The 12,308-nt window shown below is 36.6% G+C and overlaps 1 protein-coding gene across 3 annotated transcripts in view; it reads right to left on the bottom strand.

Annotated features, from left to right (window-relative positions):
• LOC107197484 (uncharacterized) overlaps positions 1–5,615 on the bottom strand; it is a 185,837-nt gene extending 180,222 nt beyond the window's left edge. For 2 of the 3 annotated variants that reach the window (XM_049466244.1, XM_049466245.1), the window contains exons 1-7: positions 5,392–5,612; positions 4,212–4,342; positions 3,683–3,793; positions 3,414–3,524; positions 1,941–2,051; positions 1,009–1,119; positions 720–830 (exon numbers count right to left, since the gene is read on the bottom strand). In XM_049466244.1, coding sequence (XP_049322201.1) covers positions 720–830; positions 1,009–1,119; positions 1,941–2,051; positions 3,414–3,524; positions 3,683–3,793; positions 4,212–4,276 — 620 coding nt within the window. In that variant the 5' untranslated portion in view covers positions 4,277–4,342; positions 5,392–5,612. Of the gene's footprint in view, positions 1–719; positions 831–1,008; positions 1,120–1,940; positions 2,052–3,413; positions 3,525–3,682; positions 3,794–4,211; positions 4,343–5,391 lie in introns of all 3 variants that reach the window. The other variant, XM_049466243.1, reaches the window with a different exon arrangement.
• Between the last annotated feature and the right edge of the window lie 6,693 nt (positions 5,616–12,308).

The raw sequence follows: 12,308 nt of genomic DNA, 5'->3' as shown, positions 1-12,308 counted from the left end.
GTGAGCACAACCCCCATCTGTGGACGTCGGCTCTCATACCGTCCTCAAGGAGTCGGTTTCTAACCGTTTGTGCAGACATATGCACATTTGTGGCCTGCTGGAGGTCATTTTGCAGGGCTCTGGCAGTGCTCCTCCTGTTCCTCCATGCACAAAGGCAGAGGTAGCGGTCCTGCTGCTGGGTTGTTGCCCTCCTACGGCCTCCTCCACATGTCCTGGTGTACTGGCCTGTCTCCTGGTAGCATCTACAGCCTCTGTGCACTGTGCTGACAGACACAGCAAACCTTCTTGCCACAGCTCGCATTGATGTGCCATCCTGGATGAGCTGCACTACCTGAGCCACTTGTGTGGGTTGTAGAGTCCGTCTCATGCTACCACGAGTGTAAAAGCACCACCAACATTCAAAAGAGACCAAAAAGCCAGAAAGCATTGTGTGTATCTTGCTAATTGCCAATAAGTGCACCTGTTGTCTGTTCCATTTGCACAACAGCATGTGAAATTGATCGTCAATCAGTGTTGATTCCTGGACAGTTTGGTTTCACAGAAGTTTGGTTTACTTGGAGTTATATTGTGTTGTTTAAGTGTTCTCTTTATTTTTTTGAGCAGTGTATTATATATAATATTGGGCTATACTCTTTTAAAGACTAATATTAATAAATATTAATTAATTTAAAATCTGATACATATTTAAATCATGTTGAGTTAAAATGAGTAATACATACCTTTCCTGAGGGTCTGATTCTCCTTTAAAGTTGGGACCAACTGGCAATGATCGGTCACTCTTCAGGGACACATTGCTGGCATTAGGGGAGACTGGCCTCTTCCCAGTTCCACTAAAATCAGAGATGCGTGTAAATGTTTTATATTAGTCGATGTGTGATTTTCAATCTTTTGATATATAATATAAAATATTGGGCTCTAATCTTCTAGAGACTAATATTATTAGATATCAATTAATGTATAATCTGATACATATTTAAATCATGTTGAGTTAAAATGAGTAATAAATACCTTTCCTGAGGGTCTGATTCTCCTTTAAAGTTGGGACCAACTGGCAATGATCTGTCACTCTTCAAGGACACATTGCTGGCATTAGGGGAGACTGGCCTCTTTGCAGTTCCACTAAAATCAGAGATGAGAGCAAATTGTTTATATTAGTCAATGTGTGATTATTAATCTTTACATTTTAATCTTTAATCTTTACACGCTTTAAATCACACCACAGATTTTCAATAATATTCAGGTCTGAGATGATCTGAGAAGATTATTCTATAACTTTGTACTTGTTCCTCTGCATGAATGCTTTAGTAGATTTTGAGCAGTGTTTAATGTTTAGGGTCGTTGTCTTGTTAAAGTATTCAGCCCCAGCACAACTTTAACTTTGTCACTGATTCCTGAATATTGTTCTAAAGAATCTGCTGGTATTAACTGGACTCCATGTGACCTTCAACTTAAACAAGATTCCCAGTACCTGCACTGGTCACACAGCCCCACAGCATGATGAACCCGCCACCAATTGTACTGCGGGTAGCAAGTGTTTGTCTTGGAATGCTGTGTTCTTTTACTGCCATGCATACCACCCTCCAAATAACTCAATTTTAGTTTCATCAGTCCACAGCATCTTATTGCAAAATGATGCTGGCTCATCCAAATGTTCTTTAGCGAACCTCAAGTGTTTGTGGCATGTGCTCAGAAAAGGCTTCTTCTGCTTTACTCTCCCATACAGCCTCTCCTTGTGCAAAGTGTGCTGAATAGTTGAATGATGCACAGTGACACAGTGATCTATTTGACTGAAATTGCTGATCTGAACAACCAATGATTTATAAAGGAAAATCATAGAAAAATTCAGGGGCAGCCCAATTATATATGGAAATTAAATAAAAATGTTCTATTCATTATTTTTTCCTGAAATCAATGAAAGAGACACAATGAGTAATAAATACCTTTCCTGAGGATCTGATTCTCCTTTAAAGTTGGGACCAACTGGCAATGATCGGTCACTCTTCAAGGACACATTGCTTGTAACAGGAGAGTCTGGCCTCTTCCCATTTCCACTGAAATCAGAGTTCAGAGTAAAAATGTTATATTAGTCAATGTGTTAATTTCAATCTTTTAATATACACTGCTCAAAAAAATAAAGGGAACACTCAAATAACACACTCTAGATCTGAATAAATGAACTATTCTCATTAAATACTTTGTTCTGTCGTCACACAAAATTAAAGTGGGAAAACACACTACAGGCTGATTCAACTTATGTCCTGAAAACAAGTCAAAGTAAGGCTCAGTATTGTGTGTGGCCTCCACGTGCCGTTATGACCTCCCTACAACGCCTGGGCATGCTCCTGATCAGGTGGCAGATGGTCTCCCAGACCTGGACTAAAGCATTCGCCAACTCCTGGACAGTCTGTGTGCAGTGTGGTGTTGGTGAATGGAGCAAGATATAATGTTCCAGACTTGCTCAATTAGATTCAGGTCTGGGGAATGAGGGGGCCAGTCCATAGCATCAATGCACCAGCATCTCACAATGGTTCAGAGGATCTTATCCCGATTCCTAACGGCAGTCAGGCTACCTCTGGCGAGCACATGGAGGACCTCCAAAGAAATGCCCTCTCCCTGTGAAGAGCACAGGGAGCCAGTGGCGAATTTGCCAATCTTGGTTTTCTCTGGCAAATGCCAATCGCCCTGCACCATGTTGGGCTGTGAGCACATCCCCACTTGTGGACGTTGGGCCCTCATACCATCGTCATGGAGTCGGTTTCTAACCATTTGTGCAGACATATGCACATTTGTGGCCTGTTAGAGGTCATTTTTCAGGGCTCTGGCAATGCTCCTCCTGTTCCTCCATGCACAAAGGCGGAGGTAGCGGTCCTGCTGCTGGGTTGTTGCCCTCCTAGGGCCTCCTCCACATGTCCTGATGTACTGGCCTGTCTCCTGGTAGCGCCTCCAGCCTCTGGAAACTACGCTGACAGACACAGCAAACCTTCTTGCCACAGCTCGCATTGATGTGCCATCCTGGATGAGCTGCACTACCTGAGCCACTTGTGTGGGTTCTGGAGTTCGTCTCATGCTACCACGAGTGTGAAAGCCCCACCAACATTCAAAAGTGACCAAAACATCAGCCAGAAAGCAAAGGTACTGAAAAGTGGTCTGTGTTTCCTCACCTGCAGAACCACCATTTTCAATCAGTGTTGCTTCCTAAGTGGACAGTTTGGTTTACTTGGAGTTATATTGTGTTGTTTAAGTGTTCCCTTAAATTTTTTGAGCAATGTATAATACATAATATTGGGCTATACTCTTTTAGAGACTAATATTATTAAATATAAATTATTAAATATTTTATTAATTTTAATAATAATATTAATTAAATCTGATACATATTTAAATCATGTTAAGATAAAATGAGTAATAAATACCTTTCCTGAGGGTCTGATTCTCCTTTAAAGTTGGGACCAGTTGTCATTGATCTGTCACTCTTCATGGACACAACGCTGGTAACAGGGGAGACTGGCCTTTTCCCAGTTCCACTAAAATCAGAGTTCAGAGTGAAATGTTTATATTAGTCAATGTGTAACTTTCAATCATATTGGGCTCTAATCTTCTAGAGACTAATACTATTAAATATTAATTATTTATAATCTGATACATATTTAAATCATGTTGAGTTAAAATGAGTAATAAATACCTTTCCTGAGGGTCTGATTCTCCTTTAAAGTTGGGACCAACTGGCAATGATCTGTCACTCTTCAAGGACACATTGCTGGTAACAGGGGAGACTGGTTTCTTCCCAGTTCCACTGAAATCAGAGTTCAGTGTAAAGAATTTGTGATTTAATAAAATACTGTTTTTTTATGAAATAGTTTTAATCTCCTTTCAATGGGAGTAGTTTACATTAAAATGTATGTTTTAATAAACAGTCAGTAGCCTACTGTAATGTCAGTATTTCATTTTCATTCGGACTAAGTGAAAGTTTCCCAATATCATGTCTTTGGGCCAAAGTCTGCATATAAACTCTGTTATAATATATATTTTGTGAAACACAATGTGGAAAATATTAAGTGTTTTTAGAGCTTTTAGCTTCAAATAGTACTTTATGATTAATTTTAATGCACCACGTACTAAATTTGGGAGAGTTCCATCAGTGCAGTTGCTACTTTATGCTCAGCACTCCAGTCTCCCATATTCAATTTTTAACTCTATTTCTATATGCTTACCTTTCTCCTTCACATAGCTCCTCTTGGAGACTCATTTCAGAGGTTTTAAAACTATCCTCTGCCATATTCTCAGTAGGGTAATGACATCAGCCCATAAATGCCACTGGCCTTGTACCGCCGTTCAGCTTAATCTGAGGGAAAAGTGAGAAATACAGCATTTCAAATGATCTTGTCTTAAACAGGAATTTTTGTGTCTATTTATTATGTTTTCTAGTTTTTAGTGTCTAGTTTTTATCCCAGCATTATTGTAGTTCACATCGTGTTTGATTGCTGACTGGTGACTGGTGTTTAGGCTTGCCTGTTAAACAGGGCTTAGTTCAGGGGCTCTGACCAGGGGTCAGATCTTGTGGCTTTAACCTGCAATGATTCTTTGGATTCTTTGGGATCTTTTTAGCATGTTAATGGTTTATAATATGTTTTGGTTGGTGATTTTCTTCATGAATTTCAAAATAATTCTACTAAATTCATTCAAATGTACAGCAACTAAATAGACTCCATACTTCATCCAGCACAGTAAGCTGGATAGCTCTATTAAAGATTTAGGAATAAAGGATTAAAATTTAACCCATACACCATTTTACAGATGTTTGTATTAGTTTCCATTTCTTTCTTTATGTCCGTGTTTGTGGTTTTGTAATTTTGATTATCACCTTGGTCACATGTTTTTAAAGCTTTAGTTACTGATTAACTCTATAAAAACATCTGAGCTCCTCATAACATATATTACTTTTACCAGTTTGTTTCTTTTTCAGTTGAAACATAATTACTATGTGCACACTTAACAACTCCTGTGCCATTTTACCCCATTACAGAAGTGGAAAAAAATTTAGTTTTGCACAAATGGTTAACCTTCATTCAAAACTAAATCTACCTATAAAATGAAAAGAGCTCAGCTCAACATCTCCTGAGGTAATGTTTGGGTTTCAATTTCCAAACACTAAAAAAACCTTTTTGGATCACACTGCTCCAATACCAAAAAAATTAAATACATTTACATATAACATATGTACATATATAACATACATATACATTTACAAATGCATAGAAAACCACTACACATGGAAATGTCCCATTTAAAATAAGTAAATGTCTATTAAATACACTTGAAAGTGTATGAAAATAAACTATATACTTGTCTAATGTATGTAATTACTTGTAAATAAAGATGTATTTTTCTTACCTTTTCTGTGCACTCAAAAAGACTGGACTACATCGTGTCTCCAGGCATTTCTGATATATGTGGAATAAATGAGAGATGTGCGATTATTTGTGTGTGTCCTTTGTGTGAGAAGGTCATAACACACATGTTCAGTACTTGTTTAGTTTCATTTTCTTTTCTACATCCTGACTCCCTTCCCCCCACCCTCTCTCTTTCTGAAAACAGCTTTCACACATAATGACTGATGTTCCCTTAAAGCTGTGTATATATATATATATATATATATGTATATATTTATTTACTCTCTCTCTCTCTCTCTCTCTCTATATATATATATATATATATATATTTACTCTGGTGTTTGCCAAAGAGACACTGAGATAACAAGCTTACTGCCCCCTTACTACACTGAGAATGACAGTTAAACAAACTATGAACTAAAAGCACCCAAAACCAGCAGGGCTGGTAGAACTGCCATGAAACTACACAATAACAAGCACTCCCAACATAACATTTAATTAGACTAACCCCTCCCACAAAAAAGTTGTGGCCAAAAAAATTCTGTGTGTAATCTTTAATCTTTACACGCTTTAAATCACACCACAGATTTTCAATAATATTCAGGTCTGAGATGATCTGAGAAGATTATTCTATAACTTTGTACTTGTTCCTCTGCATGAATGCTTTAGTAGATTTTGAGCAGTGTTTAATGTTTAGGGTCGTTGTCTTGTTAGAGTGATCTGTGTGTTTCTGTGGGTGTTGTGGGCCCCTTTGTGCCCTTATTATCTTAATATTATCCCAAAACTTAATAAAAGCAGACATTTCAAGATAGGGGCCCAAAGAAAAATATATTTTAACGTTAAATATAACATTTTTAACTAAATTGTCACATTTTTAAAGTTAACAGTAGAGACAGCATTTGTTCATAGCAGTGTATATTGTCAATTGTCACCTCTAATATATACTTAACACAAAAAACACAATCAAACACACAAGTTTGTGATTGACAGTGATTAATCACATGTTCTTAAGTCAACCTTAATTTGCTGAGTATAAAAGGACGTTTTCACACCAGTAGTTGGTTTCAATGGTCCGGATCAGCTGATGAGTTTGTTTACTTGGAGTGTTTTGTTCCTGTGTTTGGTTTCGTTTCACACAGGCATAAACCTAAAGACATCAAAATGTATAAATAAATATATAAACGTATATAAGCTGGATGGCAAAATAAGTTTTGGGACTAGCTTAGCAGTATCTGGAATAAAAAAATAACTATTAACCATGCCAAAGAAGTTGAAAAGAAAAGTCTTGAGTGCGGCTTTACTGGGCTATATATATATATATATAAAATTGGACAAAATAATGTAAAGGATCCTTTAACTGGTGCCACAGAAGAAACACATTTGGTTTAAAATAGAGTTGTGTAAACAGTGTAGAAAAAAAAACTTTCATTCTTCATTCTTACATATTTCTACTATTAATAGTATCTTAATAGTAACTCAACTTGTGAACTTGTCTCTGGTTGAGGTAATTAGCATGAGCTGCCATTTATTTCTAATGTATACATTCAGTTATTTTCAGAAAACACACTGATTTTTTATGTTCCTCTCCAAATCCCGTTTATCAAATGTATCAAATAGCAAATAAATCATTCTTGAGTCATAAACAGTACAGCAGATAAAAAATGGACTTTAAGAATACTGACCAACATAAACAAATTATTTAACTGTCACTAAAATCTACAGAAATAATGAAAGAAAAATACTCTAACAGATACATTAACACTGAAGACCACAAATAAAGTCTGACCTCTGGACCCAATGTACTGCGGTTTTAGAACAATCACTTTCTTTATACCATCACTTTCCTTAGCTACACAATCATGTTTAAAAATGGTGCAGTCAAAGAAGCAGTGCTTTTAACAGATTTTTATGCTCTGATTCACAGACTAAATCAAATTTCAGTTCCTTCTACGGTCTGTTTGAGTTCAGCGTCACTTTCACAGATTTATTTTTGTGTTCAGTATAAGTAGTACAACAGGATAAACTGGATATTTTTATGAGAGTTAAACAATCCCTGTCCTATTACAGTAAAAGTAGACATTTCTTCTGCTTGTTTAGAATTACATTTTACTTTTGTACCACTTATTACAACAAATGTTCAAGCCTCTTATAAATAAGCACCACGGTGATAGTGGCAACAGTGGCAAGACTGTGGCAACAGTGGCAAGGAAAAACTCCCTCATACTGAGAGAAAAAACCTTAGGAGAAACCTAAGAAGACTTTGTTGTGGTTAACACCAAACACTAACATAGTGTGTGTGTGTATATGGGAGAAAGGAGCAGGTTCTAAATAATATACTTTCTGCTGTGGCATCTCAAAATAGCTAAAACTTTAACTTTAGTGCAGTTTAAATGAACATGACATGACTGCCACCTACTCAAAATTTTTGGGAGTTCTTAGGAACCTATACATCTTTCTTATTTGGCCAGTGGTGCGTCACGGCCCAGAATATATCAATATAATGCTAATGTGAATAACGAAGAACACTCATAAACTCATAAGTGGACATGTAAGTTCCATTCCTGTGAGTGACAGGAAACTGAAATTAAAACTGTTACTGAGCAAGATGCACAGCTAAGTGCCTAAAAAAGGTTGTCTCAGACAATGGCTCTGAGTATAGCTTTGCCAGCTTCGCAACAACATGGGACTTTGTGCACAGTACCTCGAGTCCACACTATGCTCAGTGCAATGGTCTTGCAGAGAAAACAGTGCAAACAGCAAAGATTCTTGACAAAGCTTGTGCAGAAAGAAAGGACTCATACTTCAGCTTGTTAGAGTAATGGAATGTACCAGCCCAGCTTCTCATGAGTTAAAGGCTGCGGTCTGTACTTCCCATCACTGACAAACACCTGCAACCCCAAGCAGTAAAAGCAAGAAGAGCACAGAGTCAGGCTTAACAGAAATACTACTATGATCGCACTGCCAGACATCTACTTCCACTGCAGCACAGAGATGCAATCTGTTACCAGCAGGAAACTGGACAGTGTAAGCATGCTACAGTTGTCCAGCCTACCAGAGATAAGAGATCTTACCTCATCAGTACCAGTAATGGGCATTTCTCATAATTCATATGTTTAACACAGCGTAAATCACTAGTGGGTTTCCTTTTGGGTTTTTTTTTGTTGGTGAACGCTATACAGTAAAGACGTCTGCAGTACACTCTATGCTTCTGCTTCTTTATTTTGAGTGTAACGAGTGATGTAGAACTACATAAAACATTACAAATACCATTATTGTGATGTAAGTATACAATATAAACACACATTAATTTAATATAGGTAACATTAAAAAGTGTTTTAGAAAGCCAACAAAAGGTAGCATAGCTTGATGAAGACATGTCACATGAGATCACGCTCTTAAATGGCATCCTGGTAACATTTACCATAAAAGGCTTGCACTAAATAATTTAACAAATTTAATTTAAATAATAATAACTAGTTACTCTGACTGTCACTATAACGCCATTACCATTTCCGACACCCCGTTACTACTACATTTAGCCGCTTAATTAACTTTTTTTTTTAACTTCTCGCATACAGACAAATGCGTGTGTGTGTGTGTGACATACAGACACTATGGCAGAAGCTGGACAGAGACCAAAGATGTCTGTGAAAGCCAAAAAGCAAGAAAGAGAGACTAATTGGCCTACAGACTGGACAAGAATAAATATAGGAATCTCTTTCACTCGAAAACAGACGCCGAGCTGGGCGGCTTCTTGTTGGACAAATAAGTAACATCTTATTTTGTTGCTGAGATTTTGTTTTGCTGAGAAGCGTCTAGCACGCTTCATAGTCATACTTCATAGAGTTGTAGTCTGGATTTGGTTGTTTACGGTTTTGTTTATGGAAAAAGTAGCTTATATTCAGGTGAAGTGGTAGAGATTAATTCCTGTAATTGAACCATATAACTATTGTAAATTAACTATTTTAATTTGTTACTTTTTGATTGACTTTTATAACCAGCACGGTTCCTAGTGGAACGTAAACATTACATACAGAACTCTGCTAATATACCTTATATTAGGTATATACCTAATATACCTAATGTACACTTTGCTATTAGTGCTGCTGTAACACTGTACATTTCCCCACTCTGGAACTTCTTAAGAATTACCTTTTCTAAATTAAAAAAACTAATCAAATCTGAAATCAGGATGTACATTCCTATGGAATCAATTTTGTGCCAAACGTTTTACACAAAAAAATAAAGCTGCAGTCAAAATATTAAAAATCAAAAGGACAAATTGTATGTTACAAATTCAAAAGAGAAAAAATATATAGCAAATACATGTTTTTAAATATACTTAGTTACTTTATTATCCTTTGCATTTATTTAAAAATTATTACTGTTTGAATTTTGCCTGTCTTTGCTTTTATTTTTGTGTTTTTGTGATTTTTTTTGTGGATTTTTTTGGATTTTTCTGTTAAAGACTTTTGCTTCTGGAATCTCTCATTTGCTTCTGCTTCAGTTTATTGCTTCTGAGTTTTGGCTAGTGATGTGTCGTTCGCGAACGATCCGGCTCTAAGAGCCGGCTCTTTGAAGTGAACGATTGGAACCGGCTCCACAATGGGAGCCGTTTTAGGATCCTTTTTGGGAGCCGTTTATTTCCTTCAGTATCTCGCTGTCTCTCCGCCTCCCTGTTGTTGCGCTTGTGCTCTGAAAGTGCCACAGAGCCCACAGTTTTTTCCAACGTCGTTTTTTTTTGTTGTCCTTCTGTGCCTCTCCGCCCCCCTATTTTGTGATAATTTAATAATTGGTTATAATAAGTTTTATTTATAAAGCATTGTTATGCAGCACGTTTACTCATCACAAGTGCTTAAAAATGTCAATATTGAAACAAAATGTTATAAAATTAGGTTAAAGCTATTCATTAATTAATAATGTAAAAAATATATATGAGGAGCCGAAAGAGCCGGCTCTCCACAATAAGAAGAGCCATTAGATCCGTATCTCAAAATACAGCCGAAAATCCCATCACTAGTTTTGGCACACTTTTGGGCGGGGCTAGAAGAATTAGAATTAGAAGAAGGTGTTTTGGACTGACAGGTTCCCTGATCCCTTGTCTAAGGCTGACCACGTCCACCCCTCTAGTTTCAAGCATCCTTCCAGAGCACAACAGCAGCAGATACTTTTACAATAAAATTTCAAACAAAGTTATATTTAATGTTATATGTATTCTCTAAGCAACTGTTTCATTCCATTAAAAAGCTCACGTTAGCGAGGGGTGCTAAATATATAAGCCCCACCCACCCGCCAAAACTCAGAAGCAAAAAACTGAAGCAGAAGCAAAGGAGAGATTCCAGAAGCAAAAGTCTTTAGCAGAAAATTCACAAAAACAAAAAAAGTAAAAGCAAAGACTGGCAAAATTCAAACAGTAATAATTTTTACATAAATGGAAAGGATAAAGTAACCAAGTATATTTAAAAGTATATGTATTTGCTATATATTTTTTGTCTTTTGAAATTGCAATTTCTTAAAAATTTGATTACGGATTTTATTTTTTTGGGTAAAACTTTGGCACAAAATTCACTCCATACATTCCTAGCAGTGTTCAATATGGAAAATAAAGCCACTAAACGATATGCATATATGAACACTATACACATACAAAAAACTAGTAATAACAGTCTAATTTATATTTGTAAAGAAAATATGTATATGCTCATAAACAGGTCTTTATCTAACGTATTCACAACGATCATAACTTTTTACACATATGATAAGACGGTCCACTGTACAGGTGTAAAGTATATATTAAATATGTAGCCTATGCTTATAAACAGGTCTTTATCTAAAATCTAATATTTCCAATCACTCTCCTCTTCCACTTGTAAATGATGTAATGTAATAAGAAAAGTTTGGGAGAAGGACCACGCCCTTAAACCCCTGTACAGACAAACCCATAGGATCCGGGAAAAATTCAAATAAACGACTGCAATTCGGATCTGCGATGGATGGGCGGCCTGTAAAGGGTGTATAAAGGGTGTATACTGCCTACCGCCCGATGTTGATTCAATTTTACTGATTTTTTTCACAGTAAATCTAAAAATGTAGGTGTGTGTGGTTCCACAAATAGAATAAAATACACCAGTTACACTTCAAATGTTACTTTAATTGTTACTGAAACAACTATGCACTAAACCAGTGTTGGTATATAACCGAGCACAATATTATGCACACATGTACATCCTGATAGTCACTGAATTATTTATCTTAATTGTAATGTGTATGGAAAATATATTTAATATGAAACTCTATACATAAATGTCTATTAAATACACCTGAACAATTTATGAAAATAAACTAAGTACTTGTCTCATCCATGTTAAGAGTTTAAAATATCCATTTTATTAAAGATGGAATAACTGCCTTTTTTCATTCTTACCTATTCTTCTGTGAGCTCCATCTGTTCTGTTTCTATTTGGAATAAATGAGATAAATTGTATGTGAGATTATTTATGTGTGTGTCCTTGTGAGAAGGTCATAACACGCAGATGTTCAGTAAAAAATTACTTTCATTTTCTTTTCTACATCCTGCCCCCCTCCCCCAGCTTAATGTGTCTGTCAGCACAGTTTCCAGAGCATGGAGCAGATACCAGGAGACAGGCCAGTACACCAGGAGACATGGAGGGTGCTGTAGGAGGGCAACAACCCAGCAGCAGGACCACTACCTCCTCCTTTGTGCAAGGAGGAACAGGAGGAGCAGTGCCAGAGACCTTCAAAATTACCTTCAAAATGAATATTTAGCACACCTCGCTAATGTGAGCTTTTTAATGGAATGGTTGCTTAGAGAATACATATAACATTAAACATAACTTTGTTTGAAATTTCATTGTAAAAGTATCTGCTGCTGTTGTGCTCTGGAAGCTCTGTGCTCCC

Source organism: Astyanax mexicanus, chromosome 17 (genome assembly GCF_023375975.1).
Source record: "Astyanax mexicanus isolate ESR-SI-001 chromosome 17, AstMex3_surface, whole genome shotgun sequence".
Taxonomy (NCBI): Eukaryota; Metazoa; Chordata; class Actinopteri; order Characiformes; family Acestrorhamphidae; genus Astyanax; species Astyanax mexicanus.
Note: the sequence above shows the minus strand (reverse complement) of the source record. Positions and strands in the feature narration are given on the sequence as shown.